The sequence below is a fragment of the Neoarius graeffei genome, chromosome 6, assembly GCF_027579695.1.
Source record: "Neoarius graeffei isolate fNeoGra1 chromosome 6, fNeoGra1.pri, whole genome shotgun sequence".
Classification (NCBI taxonomy): domain Eukaryota; kingdom Metazoa; phylum Chordata; class Actinopteri; order Siluriformes; family Ariidae; genus Neoarius; species Neoarius graeffei.
Genome location: NC_083574.1, coordinates 52608970 through 52623193, shown reverse-complemented (window position 1 = coordinate 52623193; position 14224 = coordinate 52608970). Strand labels below are relative to the sequence as shown.

At 43.8% G+C, this 14224-nt stretch overlaps 1 protein-coding gene across 3 annotated transcripts in view; it reads left to right on the top strand.

Moving 5' to 3' along the window:
• Positions 1–10149, top strand: part of znf423 (zinc finger protein 423) — a 334445-nt gene extending 324296 nt beyond the window's left edge. For all 3 annotated transcript variants that reach the window (XM_060923838.1, XM_060923836.1, XM_060923839.1), the window contains one exon: positions 9300–10149. In XM_060923838.1, the coding sequence (XP_060779821.1) occupies positions 9300–9329 (30 nt within the window). In that variant the 3' untranslated portion in view covers positions 9330–10149. The remainder of the gene's footprint in view (positions 1–9299) is intronic.
• Positions 10150–14224: the final 4075 nt, after the last annotated feature.

The window sequence follows — 14224 nt, the reverse complement described above, 5'->3', positions numbered from 1 at the left end:
GTGTGTGTGAATCCGGCTCCGGCATTATTAAGTGGCAACAGTAGGGGCAGGAGGAAGTCCCCTTGGGGTAGAGTGCAATGTGCAGGTTGTGGTGCACTGTAGTGAAACAGGACACTGCCGCAGAGAAAGGGAGAACAGGGACATGGACATGGACAGACCCTGGCTGGGTGCAGGCTTCTTGTGTAAGTGTTGGGTTATATGTGTGTGTAAGTGCGTGAAAGTGAGAGAGAGAGAGAGTGAGGTGAGGGAATCCAGGGGCAGGGCAGGGGGCCGTTTATTTGTAGCCCACTCCCAAGTGAGTTTCCTGTCTCTGGGAGGTGAGAGCTGAGAGCATATGAAGCTTTAAGACAGCCCATCTGTTAGTCTCCGGCCCTTGGAAGACTGTCAAGCGGGTCTAAAAATAAGCCACACTAAAGTGCACCAAGCGGCAAAGGTGATTTTTCATTTTGTGTTAAAAACGGAGCAGAGAGGGACAGGCCTGTGTCCTGAGAGCAAAGCTACACACACTGCTCTCTCTCTCTGTCTCTCTCTCTCTCCCACCTCCCTTCCCCTCTCTCCTACCCACCTTAGTGTTTCCTCTTCCTGGTTCTGCCCAGTCCCCAGTCCATAGCTATTAAATGCTTCTTGAATCACACAGAATGTAGAGTATGTGTGTTTAAATATGTTAGAAGAAGATTCCCAAGATTATCAACAGCAGTCATACTGAACATGTACGGAAGCCGAGAGAGGCCCTTCATATAATCCTTTTTTTTTATTCACCTTGTTATCCCGAGATAACGACATAATTAATTCAGGATCTCGAGAAAACAAAACAGTTATTTCATGATCTCGAGTAAACAGCTGAGAAATGGTTCATTCAGGTGCGCCGACACTTGTGCTGACTTTGGGGCTATTTCTCACATTCTGTATAGACGCAACTTTGGTCATTAGAATGTCTGGAATAATCGATCACCTAATAAGGCAGTATTTTGATCAGGGGTTGACACAGGGAGAGATTGCATTAAGTCTTTTAATAAGGGATAATTTCAAAATTACTCCGCGGCACCTCCGCAGAAGACTGGCCCGGCTTCGTCTCTACCGGCGGAGATACAGTGATCCAGCTGAGATCATGAAATAATTGTTTTGTTTTCTCGAGATCTCGAAATAACGGTTTTGTTTTCTCGAGATCTCGAATTAGTTGTGTTGTTTTCTCGAGATCCTGAATTAATTATGTCGTTATCTCGGGATAACAAGGTGAATAAAAAAAGATTATATGAAGGGCCTCTCACGGCTTCCGTAAACATGTGAGCACCATGGACAAGAATTTTAACTTTTTCCTGGAATGAAAAACCTGTGTCCGTAAAACTTGCTTGTAATAGAATATATTCCATTATTCTGGTTCTTGGGGTAGTCAAGTAACGTGGCAAGACATTTTTCTACAGAATGTTTTTATAAAATTCTTCAATCAAAGGTTTTTGTGAATTAAGCTTGAAATCTGTAGAATTCATCCTTTCAGCAAGGAGACTGGGGCGGCACGGTGGTGTAGTGGTTAGCGCCTCACAGCAAGAAGGTCCTGGGTTCGAGCCCCGGGGCCGGCGAGGGCCTTTCTGTGTGGAGTTTGCATGTTCTCCCCGTGTCCGCGTGGGTTTCCTCCGGGTGCTCTGGTTTCCCCCACAGTCCAAAGACATGCAGGTTAGGTTAACTGGTGACTCTAAATTGAGCGTAGGTGTGAATGTGAGTGTGAATGGTTGTCTGTGTCTATGCGTCAGCCCTGTGATGACCTGGCGACTTGTCCAGGGTGTACCCCGCCTTTCGCCCGTAGTCAGCTGGGATAGGCTCCAGCTTGCCTGCGACCCTGTAGAACAGGATAAAGCGGCTACAGATAATGAGAATGAGATGAGATGAGCAAGGAGACTCCTTTTTGTGGTTGTGTGTTATGTCGTGTGAGTTGGATGGCCCACTGACGCTGCAAGACCTTCAGGAATCTGCAAGTAACCCCAATTTCTCTATTTTTCCCCCCCTGGATTTCCCCTTTGGTATGACTTTTTCTTTAATATCAGGCTCTTCCTAAGACAGGAGTTTCTTATTTTAGGTAATATTCTAGGCCACATTACAAGTATATAAGTCTGCTTACTTTAGTAGACCAATAACGTCTGAGCATTTCATAATGGAATTAAGTTATTCCACAAAATCGAGTCGTACATGAGCTGATAGCCGATGAGGTGCGTAGCGCCGAGGTGGCTATAAGCCATGTTGTTAGGGGTGGTGAGATAAGGATCCACAAGCAGAACACAGACGGTAATCCAATAAATCAGGTGAGTTAATTCAGGGAAAAGGGCGTGGCAAAAAGGTAAACAAACGGGACAAAAACAAATGACAAAAAATAGTCCAGGGAAAAAGAGACAAAAAACTTGACAAAAACACGAGACAGGCAAGGACAAAAACGCTAGAGCAAAAAACCATAAACAAGAAAAAACCCTTAGTGCAAAAAACCATGAACTAGAAAAATAGCTTGAGCAAAAAAAACATGAAACGCAATAGAAGCACAGAAACAGCTAGAACAGCAAAGCAAGACGTTCTGGCAAAGTCAGAGTCTGAGAACGGTGTATTTATAGGCAGCGGTTAAAACCAGGAAGTGAATACAGGGGAGATGGAATTCCCGTCCCAGATCTGGATTGGCGCTGGCCTGAGAGATCCATAATCTCCGGAGTGGAAGTCCAGGGCGGAGCATGACACATGTACAATGAGACTGAGTGGAATAACTGTTTTATTCTATCCACATTCACTGGGTTTTGAGAAACAGAGCATTTTTATTTTTAGCAAATTCGATAAATAAAAACTTTATACAAAATGTCCGACAAAATCATTTCCGCTTAGAATGTAACCAAACGGGTGAAATGACAGGAGCAATTTGTGAAAAATGCGATAATAATAATTCTTGAAAAATAAAAAAAGATACATTCTAACCGTCAAAGACTTTTATTCCATATTTTGTTGCTTTTTTTTTATTTTTGGGGGTTTTGTTTTCAAGTAGAGTTTTTATTTCGTCCTCGTGGTTCAGCAACACGCTCCACCATTTTGTTTTTCTCTACTCACGGTATGTGAGCTGATAGCCTAGTAGTAGAGTAGCCAATCAGAGCATGCGATTGCTCATATCCAGTGAATGTGGATAGAATAATTGGGATTATACTGTCTGTCATGAGACAAAATGACAATGTAGAAATTTTGTTGGGAGTCTATGTGTGTGTGTGTGTGGGGGGGGGGGGGGGGGGGGGGGGTGTCAACATAGTTTGCTAAATTATTTACAAATAAAAACGTGGCATTTCTGACTGCACAAGTATTTACTCCTGCTGCTGCTATGAAATGCTATGAATTAGTTATTTTGTAAAGAGACATAGTTACAGCATCAACATTTTGACTTCCTAATGAAGAATTACATATCATTAGCATATACTGTCAGTAGCTGATTTTTTTTTTTTTTAAAGATATTTTTTGGGCTTTTTGCACCTTTATTGGATAGGACAGTGTAGAGACAGGAAATGAGCGGGAGAGAGAGAGACGGGGAGGGATCGGGAAATGACCTCGGGCCGGAATCGAACCTGGGTCGCCCGGATTTATGGTATGGCGCCTTATCCACCTGAGCCACGACGCCCCCAATCAGTAGCTGATTTTAAGGTTCTGGGTTTGTTGCTCTATTTTGCTCCCGAGTGAAATAACAGGGACTAGCCTGTGTTTTCCCCCAAATATTTCAATTGAATTGCAGTAAAATCAGGAATGAGTTGAATTTAGAACACTTTGGCGGGCCGGATTAGAACAACACACAGGTCATTTGTTTGACACCCCTCTTCTGCCCCTTTTCTACCAAAGCAGTTCCAGGGCTGGTTCGGGGCCAGTGCTTAGTTTGGAACCAGGTTTTCTGTTTCCACTGACAAAAACTGGCTCTGGGGCCAGAAAAACCGGTTCCAGGCTAGCACCAACTCTCTGCTGGGCCAGAGGAAAGAACCGCTTATGTCAGCGGGGGGGCGGAGTTGTTAAGACCAACAACAATAACAAGCCCACGAAAGATCGCCATTTTTAAGCGACGAGAAGCAGCAGCTGTACAAACGCGAAGTCAGCCATTATTATTATTATTGTTGTTGCTGCTGCTGCTTCTTCCTTGTTGTTTTTGCTTCGATATTCGCGCCAAGGTTTATGCAAACGTAGCGACGTAACCGACGTATACAGCGACGTAATGACGTGGCTTCCCTTAGCACCGCGAGCGATGGAAAAGCAAACTGGTTCTCAGCTGGCTCGCAAGTTGAACGAGTTGTGAACCAGCACCAGCACTGGAACTGATTTGGTGGAAAAGAGACATTTCGTGTTCGAGTTCTACGGTTGTAGTTTTAAATTTGTCTTATATAGTGTCATGCATATCAAACATTTATTGATGGAATTCATGGAAGAACAGCTGCCTTAGACTTGCAATATAAGTGAGTTTTAAGCAAACAGGCTTTTTATGTTTTTTCTCAATTAAGGGAAACGTAGTATTTCTTGTTTGTGGCATCTCACATATGCTACAGGTACTGCAGATAAAGATTAGGTTATACACTCACTGTATTCTAATTCTAAGATTCCTGTTCTTGGCTGCAGGAGTGGAACCCAATGTGTTCTTCTGCTGTTGCATGCTGAGATGCTTTTCTGCTCACCGCGGTTGTAAAGCGTTACTATGAGTTACTATATCCTTCCTGGCAACTCAAACCAATCTGGCCATTTTCCTCTGAGCTCTCTTATCAACAAGGCGTTTGTTTCCACCCACAGAACTGTCGCTCACTCAGTGTTTTTTGTTTTTCGCACCATTCTGTGTAAACTCTAGAGACTGTCGTGTGTGAAAACCCCAGGAGATCAGCAGTTTCTGAAATACTCAAACCAGTCCATCTGGCTCAAACCAACACCCATACTACAGTGAAAGAAAGTCACACTTCACTGTGAGATCACAATTTTTGCCATTCTGATGTTTGAAGTGAACATTAACTGAAACTCTTGGTTTGTATCGGCATGATTGTATACATTGTGCTGCTGTCAAGGGATCGGCTGATTAGAGAACTGCATAAACCAGCAGGTGGATGGGTGTAACTAATAAAGTGGCCGGTGAGTGTATAAGGATGTTGGTTAGGTTTGTTAATTATGAATGTTAGGTAATATTCTTTTTTATTATTATTATTATCACCTCCACCAACTTTGTTGAAGGAGATTATGCTTTCGACTCCCTTTGTTTGTATGTTTGTTTGTCTGGTACCAACGTAACTCAAAAATTAGTGAACGGATTTCGATGAAATTTTGAGGAAAGTGGCCAAGGAACAATTGATTATTTTGATGCAAATTTGAATATATGGCTTGGCGGAGGTATAAACTCTACCGAGTGCCTTTCTAGGTATTATATGTGAACAGTATTGGTCAAACAGTGTCTACAGCATACTGTACAGAAAGTGTGTGTGTGTGTGTTTATGTTCTGAGACCCTCATATCACAGTGAAGTCCAGTGACAGGCCTAGTTTACTTACTGGACACCAACCACATCTCCACTTCCTCCTCACGCTATCATGACAATACCTCCAATATACTCACAGCATTGTCTGTCTCTTTCTCCATCTTTTTCTCTTTGAACAGAGCTAGCCAACACATTAGTCTCACCGATACTGCACCGTCCCCAGAGGGCACCACAGAGCCAGGAGCTGGGGGCCCTGCAGTATATACACGTGCGCACAGAGGCCTGATTGAAAGTGACATGACAGCAGCTCCGGTCCGGCTGCGTGCACATGCTCATATGTGAAAAGCGGCAGTGTTGGGAAACGCAGATTTGATTTTCCTTTATCTCTCTTCCACCACCCCCCACTCCGTCTCCCACTCTTCTCGTCTCCCTCTCTCCTCCTCCCCCTTAGCGGGCGCAGCAGTCTGGCGGTCTCTGCATTAGTAATGGGACTGGGCCATATTTCCCAGGAGTGTGCAGCTCCGCAGGATTTAGCCTCTCTTTTATAACCAGTTTAGGAAAACAATGACAGCGTAGATATTGACTGAGCTCCGAAGGGCTGTTCTGCCAAGCGCACAGCCGCCACCACCCCCCCAGTCCTTGTGATGACGAGGGGGTGGAGGCGGCTGTTCTACCTGGTGGGCATCCCCCCTGCTGGAGCACAGCAGTGGCCACGCTGAGCACTTGGTGCAGATGTAGTGTAGCTGTGCGCAGCCATGCAAAACTGGGGAGATTCTTGTGAAGACCCAAGCAGGTCGTATCTCAGGATTATAGGGATATTCTGGGGGGGGGGGGGTCAGCTTACTGTCTACGTAACGTATCTGAGCGTCTGAGCGATTACCTCAGGCAAGAGAAAAGCAGCGAAAGTTATTGGGACGCTTGTTGAGTAAACAGTTTTTCTGTTTGTTTTCTCAGTACAAGGAAACATAGCGGAATCGTCTCATCTCATCTCATTATCTGTAGCCGCTTTATCCTTCTACAGGGTCGCAGGCAAGCTGGAGCCTATCCCAGCTGACCACGGGCGAAAGGCGGGGTACACCCTGGACAAGTCGCCAGGTCATCACAGGGCTGACACATAGACACAGACAACCATTCACACTCACATTCACACCTACGGTCAATTTAGAGTCACCAGTTAACCTAACCTGCATGTCTTTGGACTGTGGGGGAAACCGGAGCACCCGGAGGAAACCCACGCGGACACGGGGAGAACATGCAAACTCCGCACAGAAAGGCCCTCGCCGGCCACGGGGCTCGAACCCAGGACCTTCTTGCTGTGAGGCGACAGCGCTAACCACTCCACCACCGTACCGCCCATAGCAGAATCGTATTTGTGGTAATTGTTGTACATAAAATAGAAATTATGGAATTTGCACGATGCCTATGAAGCTGTTCAACCTGCTCGACTGTTGTATTGAAAGTACGATGGATGTACTGAAGGATTTTAGGAGAGTAGTGTAGTCCACTTTCCATAATGTTTAACTACACGTCCTCTCTCTCTCTCTCTCTCACGCTCTCTCTGCCTCTCTGAGAATATATCAATTACAGCTGCATAGCACTGATGTCATACTGCGAGTCATTATCAAATTCAGAGACACACACTATTCTAGTGATCGATCGCCTGTGGCTTGATCAATACCGCTACCCCCCGACAAGGCACTCGGATGAAGAGCGCAAACTGCAACCCGCCTAGAAACGTGTGTGTTCCAACACACTGATTAACTAATTTAAAGAAGTGTTGCTGGCATGATCGCCTCTGCATCAGCCACAAACCATGGACGCAGGCAGGCACGATGTTTGACACGGATATGTGTGTTTTCTGTTTGCGTTTTTTCGACAGAATGTACCTTGCTGGAGGTTGATGCTGAGCAGGTCTGTGTAGTGTCTGTTTCAGACGATCACTGTGTGTGTTGGTGCAAAGTGTTAAGTGTGCGTAGTATCCCAGCGGCGTATACGTTCATGTCAGAGTGCGTATGTGTGTTGTTTATTTGCTCAGCTCCCTCTGCTCGTACTGTGCAGTTTCCATCAGGCCACTGCAGTTGCGGTGTAACCCTGGGCTCCAGGGAGCCTCACTGCCTCTCAATCCCTCCTCCTGCAAATCAATAGCGCGCCACACAACCCACTGCACCTGGGGGACAAACACACACACACACGGACACCGACACACATACACTATGTGTATAAGATTCATACAACCACATATCAAGGGAAACGTAATAATTCCTCCGAATCTGATCATTACTCACAGTATGAAACTCTTCTACTGCAACAAATAACTAGCCTTTCTCACACATTTCATTTTACGTGACGTACATAAGTATGCACTTTCCCACAAAGTAGCGTTCTTCTCCTCCATCATTATCTCTGATCACTCCGCAGTTAAAACCTCTCGCACGTATTACGATAACAGAACCCTAAGATAAACCCACGGCCGTTTAGTTTCGCTGAACCACCGCTGTCCTGGAGTCCAGTTAGAAAGACAGGACTTGACGACAGGACAGGATGGTTTATTTTTGTGCAAGATGCTGCAGTCCTTCGTTTTTGTCTCCCCCTGTCCCTCGTCATTGCCCGTCGTGAGGGAACGCAGGCAGAGTTAGAAGCAACGCTGACCTCTGCTGTAAGGGGACGGTAATGCAGGCGAAGAGACGCAGCGCTAAAAAGTGGTTTGCTCTCATAATGGGGTCAGTGGCTCCCAGAGAGATACGGCTCCATGCTGGAGAGGGCCCCCTCCCTCCATCTTGTCCTCTCTTCTTTGCTCTTCTCTAAGCTGGAGGAGCAGGAGATCAGAAAGAAAGACAAACCAAATGGCTTGAACACTCCTCGGTCTGAGGTTTAAGACCCAGTGGCATGGCCCTCTTCTGAAACCACATGGCCCTCGTGCCAGCAGTCATTTACAAAAATATGTATCCTCAGATAAGAGCCATAAACTGCTTTTTGCTGCTTTATATTTCCTCATATCACAGCGGAAAAACGCAAATCTCTCTCTGTCTCTCAGAGAGATTAATCTTGTAAAGCAGCTTTGAGAGGGAAATGTGAATGAATGTCCATTCTTCGCTGGGAATTGGGTTTATGGTGCAGCTGGAGAGAAACCCACTGTCCACTGCGCCCCTGCACTTCCTGCTGCTATTCGGGCTAAACCCTTTATGATCCACTGATGAACTTGTGCACCATTCTGAACCGAGTTGGTTCACTTTGTGTTCTTGCTCATTTTCCCTTCTTTAATCAGCCTTGGCATGTGCATAATTGTAGCACAAATACGGTCCACCAGAGGTGTGATTCGTTGTGATTATAAATTTACACGCTGCACTCAAGGGCCCATAAAATGTGGGTCTCATAAGGTACTGAGATGATGCTTTAAAATATTCATAAATATGAATTTAAAAAGAGACATCCAAATAAACAAAACTGTTTTTTTTTTCCTGTGGTTGGCATGGACAAGAGGAACTTTAAAGCAAATATTAAATAAATAAAATATTAAAAATGTATCATAAATAATATGGTGTTTTCTTACCATTCTGGGAAATAGGAATAAAGAATATGTGTGTATTTAAAGATTCTCGATGTGTGATGAGCTTTGCATAATATGAAAGGCAAAAGGGGAAAAAAAAGGAAAAAGAGAGAGAAGAAAAGAAAGAAAGGCACACATGTGGCTAGAGAGCAGGTACTCCCTTATCAAAGAGGGGGTGCTGGCCCTAAGATGGACAGAGAAGCCTGGCGGGTGGCTTGAAAGAGAGATGGATGGAGGGAGGGGGTGGTGATGTGGGCACGTAGCTTATTATTTCTCTCCTCATGGGTTCTTTTCTCTTCCTGTGCAGAACCACACACTGAGCCAGCACGCGCAGTGAGCCCGAGCCCCGCAGGACTCCCGGTTCAGCCCGGAACCCCAACCCAGGCCCGGTGGGGGACGCCCATTTCAACATCACAGCCAATCAAAGTGTCATTTGCTACTCACATGTAAAACTCTAACGATTCCGCCACCAGGCGCAGCTATTACGAACGGTGGGGAACGAATATTAATGGGATATGCTATTAAAAAAAGAAAAGGAGAAGGGGGAGGAGATGAAGAAGAAGAAGAGAAAAAGGTATTCTACGTGCAGTATTTTTTATCGTCCCTGCTTCCCATTTGTGCATTTTAATTTTTTTTATGATTTTTTTTTGGTTTTGTTTTTGAACAAAAGAGAAAATGGAAAAAAGAAATTCCATCTGTCTATGATTTTAGTCTCTAGAAATGCTTCACTTCACTTACCATGTCCTCTGTTGCTTATTGTAGACTTCATTGGTGCCATTTTTTTTTCCTTTAATGCATTTTTTCCCCCCTCTTTGTTTTCGTACCTTTTATTTCTTGCAGTAAATAGGTACTTGTGCTGTGTTGTGAATGCTTGCCAGTCGTAATATCTTTTTTTTCTCCTTTCTATTATTATTATTATTATTGTTATATATATTTTCCTTTTTTTCTAATTACAGTAAAAAAAGACAAAAAACATAAATTGACAAAAACATAATGGTTTTGATGGAATTTTGCAGTTCATGGGCCTTATGGTTGTTGTAAAAATGAATATCATTGATTTTCAGTTCAACTGGATGATGTCTGCTTTTTAAATGTGAATTAACCAGATTGCAATAAAACTAGTACAGTTGAAAATAAACAAATAAATGAATCATGAATAAAGGGACAACGTGCGTCTTGTGTGTCTTTTCACAAACCACACAACAGATCTGACGCTGCAGCTCTGCAGTCTAATACCTCGGCTGCTCTCTCCTCAAGGGTTTCTTCTGTTCTCCTCTCCAAACTCCTAATCCCTTCTGCTTTCTCTTTTCACACTTAGACACTTTCGAGTCTTATATAGTTCAGGCTAAATAAAGAACATCTTATGTAGCACGAACGGACGAGCCGTCAAATACGTGACCTATGTACGCTGACAAGAACGGTCTAATTAATTAACAGTAAAGTACAGGAATTGCTGTAACACTGCGTACATCACTCGTAGTGTACATTTAAAGAAGTATGCACGTGGGTATCAGATCTGAACCAGTGTGGAAGATAATAGAAAGTTTTATTGGGTAGTTCTTCGGGAACAGAATTACATTCACAGCAAAATGTGGGCTTTTTTTTAGTTGCAGTACTCGAGATAATGGTATTAAATAAAAATTTCACACTGTATGGGGTATCTTTTGACCCTAAAAAACATAGAAAAATTGGCTATGTTTAACTCTGAATGCAAAATCTTTTACGAGGAAAGAAAAGTCAGTAACGGAATTACGTCAAAAAAAACCCTGAACTTTCATTTCTTAAAATTCAAACCAAGCTTTCTCTGACATGACATTGCTATAATTGGGGTGATGATTTTTAAATATGGTTTTCGGTACATTTTGCCTTGGATTCCATACTTTAGCAATATCACTGAGCTGACAAGTTAAGGTAGCTTTAATAATTTCATAATTTTGGCCTCTCTGCTGAAGAATAGTCCCCAAGCATAACTACATCATGACTTGTTTATTTCAATGCATTGTGGGGGATCGCCGGGGTTGGTAGTTGTGCAATATAATAGCCTAGTAAACTAGACCCACCCGCCTAGCGGCCAAACATATTTTTGCCTACGAGTGGGTCTAGCCTCGCACCATATAAACAAAAACACCCCGGGCATCAAATCGTGCCCGCCAATCACAACGCAAGGTTTTTGTTTGGATTCTTTGGCGGGCTTTTGCAGGAGTGACGACAAAGCTGCGCGACGCTGGAGAAAGCGCAACAGGAAAGATGGCTACGGCTAGTGAACAGTGCGCGTTCGACTCTGCTTTGGAATCAGTTTTAGAAGAATTAGACTTGGAGTTTTCGTTGAAACATGAGCAGGAAGAGGCTCTCCGCTCATTCCTTTTCAAGAAGGACGTTTTCGCTGTTTTGCCGACCGGCTATGGCAAAAGTCTGATCTACCAGCTGGCTCCGCTCGTAGCCAAAAGGATGGGGCTAGTTTGTGCAGTACGAAGAATTAATAAACAGCTTTGAAACATTACTTTTTGATTGTTTCTTATTTTCCCGGTATTTTAAATTTAAGGGAAATTATTTCACCAAACACCACTAAATAAAAACTCTCAAAAACAGTTTAAGCAAACACTTGAAAAACACTTGGAAAAAAAATGAGTGTATGTGGTACAGACTCCAAACTTGTGGTCATTATCTCCAAACTTCTTAATATCTAGAACCTGTTTATTAATTAATACACATTTTGAAAAATTATTTATTTCAAGGTCTCCCCCACTGCTTTCTGTCACTCTGACTACGTCACAGTCACTGTTGCGCTGATTGGTCAGAGCGTTGGCCTATACGCACAGAGACAGTTTGAAAGACAGTGGTTTGTTCCTCCCACCCCCTTCGGAAATGTCTACGGATCGAGGCCAGACTAAATATTCACATTTAGTCTGGCTTGCCAGGCTAGCAATATAGTGGATGTTAGATTAATGTGATGTGAGAGGAGCGATTTTGCCGTGCTCTGTCGTGGAAGACAATTAAATTGGGGATTTAAGGAGGTGGATAACATGTTGAGGGTTTATAGCAGGAAACACAGAATCCAAATCAAGCTTGGTGAGAAGGTAAGACATAAGTGACAAGAATTCATACAAGCTAGAGAGTCTACCATACTGTACAACAACAACATCAAATCTCAGAATGTCTTATCAGAACAAGTCTCATCTCATCTCATTATCTCTAGCCGCTTTATCCTGTTCTACAGGGTCGCAGGCAAGCTGGAGCCTATCCCAGCTGACTACGGGCGAAAGGCGGGGTACACCCTGGACAAGTCGCCAGGTCATCACAGGGCTGACACATAGACACAGACAACCATTCACACTCACATTCACACCTACGGTCAATTTAGGGTCACCAGTTAACCTAACCTGCATGTCTTTGGACTGTGGGGGAAACCGGAGCACCCGGAGGAAACCCACGCGGACACGGGGAGAACATGCAAACTCCGCACAGAAAGGCCCTCGCCGGCCACGGGGCTCGAACCCGGACCCTCTTGCTGTGAGGCAACAGCGCTAACCACTACACCACCGTGCCGCCATCAGAACAAGTGATTAGTTAAATAAAACTTGATATCAGGAAACATTACAAAAAAAAATATTTGGAAACCCGCTGATCTGCCGTATCATGTTCAGTATAAATGCTTTTTCTTCAGTAAATGCCGCTAGTGAGGTACACTGAATGTTATACAGACCCGAAAGATAACCCTTTGTGGTTTGGGAGTTTTATCGGTCCGACAGGCTCGTTCGGCTGCCAAGTGCTTCGGTATGTTGAAAGGCAAAGGCTGAAGAATGCGGCTGTGTTTTACAGGCTTTGGAATATCGCTAGCTTCAGACGATGAACAGTGTCAATTGTTATAATCTTCTATAACTGAAGGCCGTTCCACAGACCATGTGAATATTGCTGGGTCACGGTTTAAGTACGTCTTTTTCCCACCAGAGAAATGTAAGCTACAAACACTTGTCCAGTTCGATTCAGTTCAAAGGTTTCCATTGCGGATTAAACTTATCCATTTCTTTCTTCTCTTCTCCTCGACTGGCAGCTGATAAAAGCTCAAATTAGGTGTTCTCTTTGCTGTGGAGACACAGTAAGGCACATAGCAATTCACTTTAGGCACGGTTAAAACCAGTTAGACAGAACAATGCGGTGTTTAACAAAGGCGAAAGTAAACAATACGGCGGCACTGACCCCGGGTATCGCCCATATAATGCATTGTGGTAAACAAGCGATGATGTAGTTATGGATTAGGCTTATTGCCTTATTATACAGGGGGCTGCAAAAGTAGGTATACAGTAATGAAAAACAAAATATTTGCACAAAATGTTATTTTATTGATTATACAAACATATCAATAATAACATATCAATAATAAACATATTAATCCCTCAAATGTTCAAACTGTTTGCCCCCGCCATTCACACACTCCACTAGTTGAGTGTGGACACCCATGCACACTCTGGCACAAAGGTCTTTATCAGCATCAATTTCCTGACAAGCCTCCCGTATGAACTGAATCATGGCATCAACAGGGTTTTCACACGCAAGCCACGTTATCTTTTACACATCCCCAGAAAAAGAAGTCCATAGGGGTGAGATCCGGCGAACGTGGTGGCCAGTCAACGGCTCGCCGACGTCCAATCCACCTGTTGGGAAATACTTTGTCAAGCAGCGCACGCACATTGAGTGCGAAGTGCAGTGGCGCCCCGTCCTGCTGCTGCTGTTCGCGTATAATCCTTACTGTATACCTACTTTTGCAGCCCCCTGTATTTTGGAGGGAGTTGGATGCTTTTAAAAACCCTTAATGCATTTATAAGAGAATGAGGTTTTAATTCCCACACTCTTGCTCCTCTTCTTATTAAAACAGAAACATTTTATACTCTATTAGAACGTTGGAAGGATGATACACTCATTTAGCCTGCTGCTGTAATTTCAAAATTTGTGGGAATCATACGTATTTGACTGTACGAACCTATGGCTGAGAATGTTGGTTATACTTAAAGCATTACAAATTAGTTTCCATCAATGAACAGTTTATAACTTCAGCAAAATTGACTTCATGTTAAAACTGTTAATGTTATAGTCATGCTGTCTGTTGTTGCCCAAATGAGGATGGGTTCCCTTTTGAGTCTGGTTCCTCTCGAGGTTTCTTCCTCATGTCGTCTGAGGGAGTTTTTCCTTGCCACCGTCACCGCAGGCTTGCTCATTGGGGATAGATTAGGGATA